This window comes from Juglans microcarpa x Juglans regia, chromosome 1D, assembly GCF_004785595.1.
Source record: "Juglans microcarpa x Juglans regia isolate MS1-56 chromosome 1D, Jm3101_v1.0, whole genome shotgun sequence".
NCBI lineage: Eukaryota > Viridiplantae > Streptophyta > Magnoliopsida > Fagales > Juglandaceae > Juglans > Juglans microcarpa x Juglans regia.
This window is the reverse complement of record NC_054594.1, coordinates 3,483,438-3,496,919: the sequence shown is the minus strand read 5'-3', so window position 1 is coordinate 3,496,919 and position 13,482 is coordinate 3,483,438. Positions and strand designations below refer to the sequence as shown.

Below are 13,482 nucleotides of genomic sequence, written 5' to 3'. Positions count from 1 at the left end.
TTGAATTTCAAATTTCAAATTTCAAATTTTAAAATTTCTATCATTTTTAGTAATTGATACATCAATACATATCGTTATGTAAGTAAAATTATAAATGTATAGCACTTTCACGCTTAAAAAAATAACGATTTAGGTGTGCAAAATATTTTTCTCATTTTTCAAAATTTTAAGACTTTTTATAATAAGTTTAGATTTTATTTCTTATATATATAATCTTAGATTTATCTGCTTATTAAGACATAATTCGAAAAAGATATAATGGAGGAAAGAAAAAACAAAACAAAAAATGTATTTTAACTCTCTTATAATTGGACTATTTTAATATATGATGAGTAATGTTAAGTACAGTTATAAAGTACGTAAATACTATATAATTATTTTAAAAATGAGTAAAATTTATTATTAAAAAATTAATTTTTTTCTTTATAAATTTCATATTTACTTCATTTTTCAAAAAAAATAATGCAGTACTGCACTCCTGCAATTATCATCTCTCTTTTCAAAATATATCGAGCCGCTGTCGACGAAACACCGTTGACGACAGTGCTGAGTCCTCGTTACCTTCCCCACTCGCCTTCCCTTCCTCCGCTTTCCTTCATGCTTCTTGGCCACCCTACAAACCACCCTTAAACTCTTGGTTTATCTACTCTTCCTACCCGTCATTGTCCTGATTTTTTTTTTCCTGTTTCAATTCATAGATTTAATTTATGGGCATCTAATTTCTCTAATTGTTTCATATCAAGATCTTAGCTTTCGAAGATTATTACTGTGTTTGGCTTGGATTTTGGGACTATTTACTCTACATGGAGATTTTTTTTTTTCCTGCTCAATACTCTACATGGAGATTAAATTGAGAGAAAATCGTCTACTTTTTGTCATTTCAGCTAAATTTCAGGTACCCAACTATCTTCCAATAGATGGCTAGAAAGATCTACTCGGAAATTTGACGTCTTCATCTTGGATTTTTGCATTTATTTTTATTTGGATCTAGCTTGTTTTGCTAAGTGAAGCATAAGCTTTTGAGTTCTCAAAATCTTAACCAAAGTTTGTGCCTTTAGCAGTGTTCTTGTTCCTCAAGCTCCCAATCGGCCTGATTTAGTTGAATTTTGTTAATTTTTATTGTATCCTTTCTTCGGATGGTGCGACCTGATTAGCTGGTTTACTGATACTTAGATTTGAAATTGGTTCAATCAGATAGCAGTGAGAAAAAAAATTCGGCTATAAGAAAGAAATCATCGCTTTTGGATCGCAAAGAGTTGCATATAAAGCTTAGGTACGTCTCGTCATTAGCCGGAAAATCTGCAAGCATGGGTAGTAACTCAAGCAAGACCCATTTCAAGGCTGATATGAGGGCCCATGAGGTGGCGGGTGAGCTGGATGTGGACTTAGAGTCCGGTGATGTCACCGTGGTCGTGGAACCTCAGCTCGTTTCTTCTGATTCAATCAAAGAGATCGTCAAATGTCTATATGAAATGGACCGGGAAATGGCTAATTTCAACCTCAAGTGTAGGGAAGATATATGGAACAATCAGGAATTTTTCTCGCTCCTGAAGGATTACTTTCAAAATAGTCTCAGGGCATTGGACTTCTGCACTGCCCTTGAGGACTGCCTGGAGCGCACACGTGATAACCTGTCGATAGTTCAGTCAGCGAATACATTACAAGAGTTGAGGCAATTCAGGGATGCTGAGGACCCATTTACGAACGAGTTTTCTCAACTTTTGCGATCAGTGTCTGAGCAGCATGAATTGATGTTGGACAAATTGAAGCCTTGGAAAACAAAGCTAGACAAGAAATTGGAAACTGTGCAGCCACGGAGCATAATGTTCATTGTCATTTTTGTTTTTGCAGTTTTGTTTGTGTTAGCTCTCACAGTGGTGCCAGCTGGCATTAAAGCTCCGGCCTGGGCTAATCCATTGGCTAGTGCATTGGCTGTTCCAATTTTCCCTGTGTGCAAGTCACTTTGGGGGCGGTATCAGAGTGCACTGGAAGGAAAAAAGGGGGTAATCAGCTCAATGCGATATGGCACTCTTACTGTAAAGAAGGACTTGGGTAACATTGAGGCACTTATTCGTAAACTGCGAAATGAGACTCGTTCAATTCTAGATAATGTTGATTTGGCTCTTGGTGAAGAGGTGGAAGTGACGCTTGTGATAGATGAGATCCAGAGGAAGCTAGAAATGTTTATGAATACTGCTCAGAATCTAAGGGATAATGGTGATAGGTGTAGCGGCTTTAGTGTGAATTGGAGGAAGTCTGTTTTGCGGTCAATGTTCAGACGTGCGCGTGACTGAGAAATCCTTTGGCATGTGGTCTGAGATAACAACATGTCGTGCCCGTGTCAATTGGGATTCTCTCATGTTGGGATTGAGACTGATTCATAACTTTGATCAATTGATTCATTAAGGCTGACTGTAATATCAGCCTTAATTGTTTGTTTTAATTGTATGGAGTATAGAATAAGCCATGTTTTTTGAAAAGTTAACGTCGTTGCTGATTTTCTTGCCAAGTAGGAAGCTGATGGTTTAAATGATGGTTTAAATTCGGATTGGTCTGGTGATCATATGCTGTCTAGTAGTCTTAGAGGTCTTTTCCGCATGAACATAATTGGTCTCCCTTATTTGTGGATCTCATAGTGATGTTCCTAGTAAGTTGTTTTTTACTTTATTTGTTTTTTTTTATTCTCATTTGCATGTGTCTTTCCTTGCCGGTTTTATTTGTTTTTGTCTAGGCCGGTTTGTTTTTTTTTTTCGAAGAGCAGGTAGCCACCCTCATAGGCGAACCCGTCCCAAGTTTATTAAACAACTCTCACTTATAGTGAAGGAATACCGTAGTCACAAATCAAGCATATGAGAGTTTACAAATAGGAAAATAAAAAACATCTCAAACACAAAACAACCAAAAAGAAAACAAAAGACCAAAACCAGAAAGCAAAAGCGAACTAAACATGCCTAATAGAAGAAACTAAACAGACCTAGAGAAAAAACCCTCTAAACAAGCCTAAAACGAAACAAATAAAATGAATCTTAGATACGTATAAAAGGCATCCCTACCTTGTCTATCCGAATAACACCCTTTAAGAACCTTAGCAAGTGCTAGGGATCTCCATAAACTACATTGCTTCCTAGTTCGCTTTGTTTAGCTAAAAAATCAGCCGTTTGATTCCCTTCACGGAATTGATGGGTGACACGGTATCCATTCCTTGCAATTCATGGCTAAGCTCATTCCAATAGTCTCATAAATACCAAAGAGTGCATTTCCCTGTCCAGAACTGGTCCACAATCAACTTGGAATCACTTTCAATAATTACCTTGGAAAAATATAGACGTCTACAAAGCTGAATCCCTTCCAACATAGCTCTCAATTCAGCTTTATTATTAGTACCAAGACCAAAATGAGCTTTCTCTGAGAAAGTTGCTTTAAGATATTTGGTTTTACCATATACTTCATTGATATTTTGTTTTGTAACCGGATGTCTTAGTAATTTTAAAGCTTGGATTTTGGTTTTTTGCTTATTTGTATCCTTCAAGTATCTTGTTGTAACCATAGTTTTTTTCTGTTAAAAATAAAGACAATCAATAAAATTGAAATACTATCATCTTCTTAAAATAAAAAATGTACACTTTTAGTAATTTTTTGAACAGGATAAAGCACAAGCAAACAGACTTGACTGCCATAATAGTTGTCCTAGTTGCCCAGTGATGATTTCTTCTATTCATTTCCCTGCAATTTCTTTTGGGCTATAGCTATGCGTCCATCTCCCAGAGGCGGCTTAGGTGCTTAAGGTCATTCCCATCCCATTTTTCATAGAATTTTTATAATTTAGTTAAAAAATATATTTCTTAAATTTTTTTTTTAAATTTTACTCCTTTTTCAAAAACTTTCTACGTCTTATTTCTTATAATTTATTTATTCTATTAAAATAATATTTTTTTATTATTTATGTATTATTTTTTTTCTCTTACTTCTATTTACAGACTTGAGTGAATATTATAAACAAAAATTAAATTTTTTTTTGTGTGGATATGATAATATTTTTAAAATTAATTAATTTTTTTATATTTTCGTAATTAATTAAATTATTTTTAAACTTATTATTTAAAACTATAACAAAGATGTGCCTTTCACTTCCATTTACAGACTTAACTACTCAATATTTTTCTTATATTTTAAACTATTACTCTAGTGAATATTATAAACAAAAATTAAAATTTTTTGTGTGGATATGATAATATTTTTAAAATTAATTATTTTTATGTTTTCATAACTAATTAAATTATTTTTAAAATTATTATTTAAAACTATAACAAATATGAGTATGAGAGAAAGTGTAGATGATTGAAAAAATAATTTATTATATATATTAGAATAAAATATTGATAAAAATGGTTTAGGAGATAAATAGTGATTCTTTATATTTGAAAAACTACTGTTCATCTCCTAAACATTTTTCCTAAAATAGGGATTGGGATGTATGGAGTATTTTTATCAAAACCTTAAAATAAGCCTCAAATTATAGAGAAAGTGGTGTTTTGGGACATGGGATGTGGATGCTCTAACAACGTCATGTAATTTCCTCTACTTCCAGCATCCATTTGTGATAGATGATGAGATTTCAGCATCCGCCCTGCTACTTTGCATCTTTCTAAACTTGATTGGTACCAAATAAAGGATCTCCACGTATTGCATCTTGATCCATACACATGGAAATCTTATGTGTATGTATGTATGAAATCTCATGTGTGTGGGGCTAATGTAGAACCTTTAAAATGCCGATGTAAAGAGCAGCATTTCTCTTCGCTTTACGATCATTTAGCGCAGATAAATGTATAAGGCTGTGGGTAGGAGTAGGACTCTATGAGCAAGAGGGCAACATAAACAAGCTGGATTTTGTATTCAAGTAAGTTGAAGGAGATGATGTGACACGGATATCCCTCGGAAGGAGCATTGTTGGTGAATGTCTTTTCTTTTAAAAAAATGCAGGCTGGATGACATGATATGGATTGGATTTCTTTATTCACGTATTGCCAAGAAAGTAACAATAATAATTTTGTTGTTTAATTTTTATGAGAGTAGTAACTTCTCTCACCTTATGTCACTTGTCATAAAGATAATTAAATAATGACATTAAAACGGGAAATTTTGTAGGTTGTCCCTCGGATGGATCAGGACATGCAAATTTTATATGAATCCCGAGTGATATAATATGGTTGATATTGTTACATAATTGGGTTCATGTTAATTTGGGTAAACCAACTGAGTTTATTAATAATTGGGTTACTTACGGATCAATTTAGAGTCGAGTAAATAGTCATTTTCATAATTAAAAAAAAAATAAACTGTGTTGAGTTGAACTTGATTATTTATTTTAAAATTCATTCATATACTAGACCGTTTCTTCCGATTGTCATATTGGATCAATCGTTCGGTTTGAATTTAAGAAGTATTTCATCTCATTTTATTTCATCATTCGATTTCTCATCGTTTCAAAACGATTCCAAAACGAGATGCTTCTGGTATCTGAATGACTGAATCAAATGGACAAATACATCCGACATTTGAGAATTGATGTATTTGACCCAATCTTTCATCTCTTCCGTGTAAAGCAAGACAAGACAAAACACTCATAGTCAGATAATTCAAATATATTTTATAAATCAATTCTTTGAAAATTGAAATAATAATAATAATAATCATAAATTATTTTATTTTTATAAGAAATTATAGAGCAAATAGTCCTTATACACTTTTATATTATAACACAATACAATTGCACAATACATTCCATCATAATTATTAATATAATGAAATTGAATGCCACAACTTGTCACGTAGCAGAGGAAGCATCCTCTATGCATCCTCTATGCTTCCTCCCTTCCCTCGTAGCCGTCGACCACTTCTGTCAACCAACTTGGGTCATCTCGTTTATTCAGTTTGGTAAATATCTGTCTCAGACATCCGACAAAAGAAATTCTCCTACAATAGCGCGTGGTTGAATGTTCACAGTCGGAGACTCGAAACTCTTTGACACTTTTGACCACATGGCCTAGCCTTCATTTCCCACTCCAGTTCGTTTCCCCAAACTTTTCTTCCTCTGTCCCTTCTACTCTTCGTTTTTCTTCTCTGCGTCCGTAACGCGATCCTAATTTTTTTTTTCCCTAAAAACATGTTCTTTTCTTGATATTTTTTTGTCCTCTTTTTTGAAGTCATTGATTTAATTTATGGGCATCTTTCTCTAATTTTTTCATTTATTTTATAAAATTTTTGCTCTTCAAGTTCAAGATCGTTGGCTTGGATTTTGGGACTGTTTGCTCCACTTGTAGGATTGAAGTGAGAGAAAACCGTCCGGTTTTTGTAATCTCGGCTGAAGTTCAGGTACCCAACAGTCTTCAAACAGATTGCTAGCAAGATTTACTCGAAAATTTGACGTTTTGATCGTTGAGTTTCAAAAGGAATTAGAACTTGTTTTCATTTGTAATCTAGCTTGTGTCGCTAAGTGAAGCATAAGATTTCGAGTTGTCAAAATCTTATCCAAAGTTTGTGCATTTAGCTGTTTTTTCTTGTTCCTCAAACTCTCAATCGGCCTGCTGATTTGGCTGAATTTTGTTAAATTCAGTTAAAAGTGAATTCTCTTTAGATAGTTCGATACTGCGATCCTGTTATCTGGATTACTGTGCAGTAATTGATGGGAGGAAAATGTTGCAAGAAGACTGATGTCAAGGGCGCATCATCCCAAACCCTCGAAATGAAAAGGAATACCCAATTCACGCCCGATCTGAGGTCCTATGAGGCGGCGTGCATGCTCGATCCGGACTTACAGTCCTTTGATGCCACCCTCCAAGAACGCACCAGCTGGGTCATCAGCTCGCTCGCCACCGAGGTTGAGGTTCGGTCCTTATCTTTTGGCTCACTCAAAGAGGTCACCAATAGTCTTCTTGAAATGAATCAGGAGGTGGTGAAAGTCATTCTAGAGTGTAAGAAGGATATATGGAACAATGAAGATTTGTTCTCATTGGTGGAGGAATACTTTGAGAATAGTCTCAAGACATTGGACTTCTGTACTGCCCTTGAGAACTGCTTGAAGCGCACACGGGATAACCAGTTTACAATTCAAGTTGCGGTTAAGCATTTCGAGGATGAAGTTGAAAATGGGGTTGATGGGGTGAAGTATGTGAAGACATTGCAAGAATTAAGGAAATTTAAGGCTTCTGGGGACCCATTTACAGAGGAGTTTTTTGCATTGTTTCAATCAGTTTATCAAAATCATATATCGATGTTCCAAAAGTTGCAGCGGAGGAAGACAAAGCTAGATAAGAAATTGAAATCTATGAAGTCGTGGAGGAAAGTGTCCAATGTCATTTTTGTTGCTGCTTTTGTGTCTGTGTTGATATTCTCGGTGGTGGCAGCTGCCATTGTAGCTCCGCCACTGGTGACAGCTTTGGCGGCTGCATTGGCTGCTCCTATAGGTTCTGTGGGAAAATGGTTGAACTCACTTTGGACGCGATATGAAAACTCAGTGAAAGCACAAAGGGAGTTAATCAACTCAATGCAGATCGGCACCTGCGTTACAATGAAGGATTTGGATACCATTCGGGTACTTGTCAACAAACTGGAAATAGAGATTGAGTCACTATTGCAGAATGCTGATTTTGCACTTAGGGAAGAGGACGCAGTTAGTCTTGCAATGGATGAGATAAAGAAGAAGCTGGAAGTGTTTATGAATACCATTGAGAATTTAAGCGAGCATGCTGATATGTGTAGCCGGGATATAAGGAGGGCAAGGACGGTGATTTTGCAGAGGATAATAAGACATCCAAACAGCTGAAATCCCTTCTGTATGTTGTTCTTATAACTCTTCCCAGGTTGTTGGTGTTTATGCAAATTTCATGCACCTGTTAAATAATTGCTGGCCGACACCTGGGTTGATTAACTTTGATGGACCCTTTCTTCAAGAATCTAAATATAAAGTTATGTTGAACATGCTTTTCTGAAAGTGGGGGAGGGGGACTTGTTGGATTTTTTCTTGAATGATTACTAGATGTACCGTGTATAGCTAAATTCTGCGTTTCTTACTTGCAAAATACAACGTGACTATGCAATCTTAAAGTTTACTGTTGCACTCTCAATTTGAATTGGTGATAGACTCACCTTACCAAGAAAAGCAAAAAAAATAGTGATAGATAAAGGGTAAGCATTATTATTTGGAGAAAAATCTATTGATCATTTCAACCACATTTTGAGTACAATCTTCAACATTTTATTGGAAACTGCAAAATTTACATAGCAGCAAGCATAATGTGCACACTTTATAATTATCTGATGAATAATTACTTTATAATGGTAACAGGGTAAAGCAGAATCAATCAGATTGTCATACTAGAGTAGCTTGAGTCACTAGAACCACCAAAGACATCCTTAAAAAGAATGACTGACAGACCACTTACCAAAAAAAAATTAAAAATGTATGACAGAACAAATTAATTTACTTAAGACTACATCTATCAAACAAGTTCAATGTGTGATTACTCTTATTAATGTAGATCGATAACATCCTTCTAGTTTCAAATAGCTTCCAAATACCAAATAGGATTATATACTTAGGTCCAATGCACAAACAAGCAGGATGATTCTATGTGGGCTGATAAGGGGTAAACAAAAACAAAAATACGAGGAGTAAAAGCAAACTTTGGTTACTTTCCATTGAAATGTTGAAAGCTAATTCTATTTTGCATGATAGGCATTATATATCTAAGCTCAAAAGTTTTGAGGCCCTTCAGCTGTATTAAATGGCTTAACATATATATGGGATCTAAGATGAATTATGCGAGTAACCGTGAAAATAGCATGCATATGTGAAATCAAAAAATGAACGTGCATATTTTTGTCTAACTGGTTGCTTTGTTTTGGTGATAGTCCCTATCAGGTGAATGTTGTTAGTTTCAATCCTATCCTTTGAACCAGAAAATAAAGAAAAAGAAAAAAAACTATAGGTAAAATACATGACAAATAATCAATAATGGTTACATTCTGTAGCAAACTGTTGATTATAATGTATGACAAGTCTAGTCTTGCCTGACTAGGAGGTGCCTTGTTCATGTGATGATTCTTTGTCACCATGGGGTGCATATCATAGGTTCAAATCTAAAATCTTATTTTCTTGCCACCAAAAGATGTGGGCAGTGTAACAACTGATCCATTCAACGCATATACTAGCAGACTTGAATCGTTTCCTCAAAGAGATACACTGTTGCCAGGTTCTCCCACTTGGGTTACATACTAACATTAGCTCCAGGCCTCTCTTCTTTAAGATTTATACTGTTAGTTTATATTACACTTCACAGTTTACTTTCCGAAAACCAGTTGTAGATTCACTTAGTTTGTAGAATTCTGAAGACTCTTGGTTAATTTATTCTAGAACTTCTTCTCATAATTGGGCATGTGCGAATGACCTATCTAACTCTGTCATGTGTAAACTCAACCATAATTCTGTTCCGTGATTGTAAATTACATGCAACCACAAAATGTTGGCCAGCAATGATAATAGAGGGATGGACATCTTGTGTTTGACTTTGCATATTTCACAGCCTCTGCTTTACTTTGCTTAACCAATCATGTAAGTTTTTCATACCTTTTACAATAAAATCACATACTTTAATTTGGTAGAGGATAGAAAAGAAAAAGAAAAAATTGGTAGAGGTCCATGGATCATTGAGACAGACAGACTTTGTTTTGAAGTGATGTAATCGCTGATGGTATCAGTTGGTTTTCTACAACCATCCTTTTAATTTCATAATTATCTTCAATGTTTGTGAGATTATATGTTAGCTAGTTTGAATTTCTCCTCAACTCTTCTCCTCTATACCAATTTCCTTTGGCTAATAGATTATAGGGCTAAAGTCCACTTCTGACTGTTCCAATCTGAGGCAGTTAAAAAAAAAAGTTCAACTCATCTAAGTTATTTCTATGGAATCGAGTTTATAATCCTGAAAAGTTGGGCAGAGAGAGAGAGAGGGAGAGAGGGCGGGAGAGGGGGAGGGGGAGAGATAGAGGAGGGGAGTAGGGGGACAGGGAGGGGGGGGGGGGGGGAGAGGGAGAGGGAGAGGGAGGGGAGAAGGGGAGCCGGAGAGAGGGAGAGGGAGTTTCTGATACTATAATTTGGATTGAATTAGTTGTTAGCATATATTTTTGTGCAAAGGTCAGTGCAAGTCTGTCTATGACTAATCTAAGCCTTGTTGGGAACACAAGCATCTCATATCATCTCAAAATTTCTCATAATTTCCTTCTCAAACATCACTCAAACACAAACCTTTTCAATTTCAAATCTTCAACTTTTTCATCTAATCATTACAATTTTCCCAAACTTCCAAACAAAATACAAAAAACAATTCAAAATTTTTAAATTCCAAAACAAAAAAATTATATTCTACAATATTTTAACTTTATAATATTTTTATTCAGTTTTTTCTTTCATTTCCCAAAAATCCAATAAAACATCTTAACTGAAATCATTTCACTACTATTCACAGATTTCTTATTTCATCTCATTCCCCAAACAAGGCTTAATAATGCCATAGCGACTACTTGAGTCAAGTTTTTGAATTCGTTCCTTGGATATTGAGGGAGAGGGAGAGGGAGTTTCTGACACTATAAATTTGGAATTAATTAGATGTTAGCATATATTGTTGTGCAGACCAGGTTCATCCTTTTATGTTGAGGTCAGTGCACGTCTGTCTATGATTAAGAGTCTAAATTCCATAGCGACCACTCGAGTCAAGCTTTTGAATTCATACCTTGGATATTTCTTTATAGCATATGAGCTATAGTTGATCTTTTTAGTGGGATTTCATGTCTTGTTATTGCTGGCTGACTGATTGCCATTCTATTTACCTTGCCTTCAGTTGCAAAAGACATTCTATATTTTACAAAAAATTATCTGATAGTTATTCTTATACTGCTTGATTGCAGCACATAGATTGCTATTGAGAAGCTTTTCATGGTTCAGAGCAGCTTCTCAACTCCGAATAAAACACCAAATTCAGAGCATGAAAAGGATGCTCTTTCTCTGTTTTATTTTATTCGGAAATTGAGGAATATTATTATATTCTGTGAGAACCATTGGACTCCCAGTGCCAGATGCAGATTTGGCAATTTGAAATTCTATGCTCTTTTCTGGTTGGTCTCCAGAACCAGGATCCTAGCTTTGTACATCTGTGACTACCCCAAATGTCAACTTCCAACTTTTGATGAATTGCACCCACGACTTCTTATCCAAGAAATCTGTCTTCAACAGCTTCATCCTTGGGCAACTTAAGCTAATTCCACTTCCTTTCTCACCACAACTGAGCGGTTGAAACTCAAACTATATATAGTGGTTTAAACTATTGTGGTTTGCGGTGATGTTACATAGTTACAGGTTACATTGGTATGGAATTTCAACCTTCTTAGCATTCTTTGAGTTTCAGCCTCTTGATAGAAGTCAGAACTGATTTATGGTTCCAAGCAGCATTTGCTGTGAGAAGTCCCAAATACTTTGTAAGGATATTGGCACACGTCTGTTTTGGTGCTGTGTTAAGTTTGTGTTGGACATGATATTGAAACTTAATGCACATTAATGCATTCCAGTACTGTATGAGACCACTTTTATCTGGTCCACTTCTATGTCTTGAGATAACATAGACTTCCAAAACAGTGAAGAGAGTTTCTCTCGCTACTATTTCCTTTCTCATGCTTCTCTAAACTTTTCGACCACCCTGCACGGGGTCCTATTCTCACCTTGAGCCGGGATTGGGCTCCCCGGCCCTCTGGTTGTGCAAACGAAAACAAAAATCATAAAACCTTCTTGGTGGTGCTAGCATATACGCACGTAGCTGAATTGCCTCTACCCTGTGGCCTATTTTATTCAGTGGCTCTTTGTTTTTTTTTTTTTTTTCTCTGTTTTTTTTCTAACCGCAAGGGGCATTTGCTACCTATAATTCAATGTATAAACACATCGCTCCCTGAACTTATTTTGAGATCATGTCAGTCATAAACAATTTAAAGCATATATTGTCTATGCTAATATGAAAGGCTTCCAAGTCAATGGTGTGTCGATAAGTGAGTTTGCAAATGGAGTTTTTTGGTGTTTGCTTTCCTAACGTTGTCCCCTCTATTAAGTAGATATTATACGACGGTTTAATTGGAAAAAAAAAGGTTAGTTATTATATATTGAACGATAAAAATCCGTTTGAATTCAAAGATGAGATGAGATAGTTTTAGATGAGTTGAATAAAATATTATTAAAACATTATTTTTAATATTATTATTATTTTAAGATTTGAAAAAATTAAATTATTTATTATATTTTATATGAGAATTTGAAAAAATTATAATGATGAAATGTGATAAGTTGAGATGAGTTTTGAGTCAAAACAAGAGCTAAATAATTAATACAAAAAGGCCCAAATCGCCCTACACATGAAAGAGTCTGTCGTTTAGAAACTTCGATTGCTCCTCATAAGTTGTTGAGTCATTCATGACCCTACCATGTTATCATGCATGAAGCCATGCAGAAGCTTCTTGAAACTTGAAAAGAATCCTCAAACGAAAAGCAAAGTTTAAAAAGATAAAAAAAAAAAAAAAAAGGATAATAAAAATAAGTTTTAAATACTACAAAAACAAGAGCATATGCTAATGTTCGGTCCTTTGTTTTGGTTTATTTTCCTTTTATTTTATTCTGGGCTTTATTTGTAACTTCGGTATTCCTTTGTTACACAGATTAAGTTTTTTCAATAAAATTTGGAAGTGTAGTCCTCCTTCCATTAAAAAAAAATACAAAGCATAGGTTGTATGACTTATTCCCCAAAAACAATAAACACAACAAATAATAAATAAATAAATAAATTATAGGTTGCTGTATATCTCAATGAAATTGATTAAGTGGATTGGGTCGCATTTACACTTGTCTACCTAACATTAACAAATAGAAATATGGGTCCTCACATAATAGATGATTATAGTAGTTTATAATAGATAGACAGACATACTAGGTCCTACAATAATATTTGTTGTTGTAGCATGAAATATTCTATAAATGTTGTAAGAACTACTGACAATTAATGTATTTTCTGCAGTTCCCTGATTCTGTATATTGCTCATATTCCGAACCACTTAATTAAAGATAATTTGCCTTAGAATTACGAGAAGCAACCGAACTCATCAATATTGTAAAGAAAACTGAAAAACATTGTATTGGAGCTTCGTGCAGAAGAAGCTAGCAGAGGCCATCGTGCATGGCCTCCTATCAAGAATGAGAAACCTAGAAGGTTCTTGTATCCATGAATACCGAAACTGCCCAAATGTCAAACTAAGTAAAAATAAAACTATTACAAGTATCTATACTAAGAGCTAAAATAAATCAGCCTAAAGAATACGAAAGAAATGTGAAGTATAAAATAAAATACAAGTACACGTGTAAAATAACTATTTTACAGCTTAATACCCCCT

At 34.8% G+C, this 13,482-nt stretch overlaps 2 protein-coding genes across 5 annotated transcripts in view; both read left to right on the top strand.

Annotated features, from left to right (window-relative positions):
• LOC121255168 (UPF0496 protein At4g34320-like) overlaps positions 1-2,729 on the top strand; it is a 29,314-nt gene extending 26,585 nt beyond the window's left edge. The window contains exons 1-3 of one of the 2 annotated variants that reach the window (XM_041155455.1): positions 477-895; positions 1,195-2,360; positions 2,514-2,729. In XM_041155455.1, the coding sequence (XP_041011389.1) occupies positions 1,308-2,294 (987 nt within the window). In that variant the 5' untranslated portion in view covers positions 477-895; positions 1,195-1,307 and the 3' untranslated portion in view covers positions 2,295-2,360; positions 2,514-2,729. Of the gene's footprint in view, positions 1-476; positions 896-1,194; positions 2,361-2,513 lie in introns of those variants that run through there. The other variant, XM_041155444.1, reaches the window with a different exon arrangement.
• Positions 2,730-5,820: 3,091 nt separating this feature from the next.
• On the top strand, positions 5,821-11,625 carry LOC121255552 (UPF0496 protein At4g34320-like). Of its 3 annotated transcripts, XM_041155928.1 has the most exons (4): positions 5,822-6,068; positions 6,277-6,375; positions 6,680-7,835; positions 10,966-11,625. In XM_041155928.1, the coding sequence occupies exon 3, from the start codon at positions 6,686-6,688 to the stop codon at positions 7,823-7,825; it is 1,140 nt and encodes a 379-aa protein (XP_041011862.1). In that variant the 5' UTR covers positions 5,822-6,068; positions 6,277-6,375; positions 6,680-6,685; the 3' UTR covers positions 7,826-7,835; positions 10,966-11,625. The 3 variants fall into 3 exon arrangements, with proteins under 3 accessions (XP_041011870.1, XP_041011862.1, XP_041011853.1); XM_041155919.1 differs by having other exon boundaries at positions 6,277-7,835; XM_041155936.1 differs by having other exon boundaries at positions 5,821-7,835; positions 11,080-11,625.
• The last annotated feature ends 1,857 nt before the right edge of the window (positions 11,626-13,482 follow it).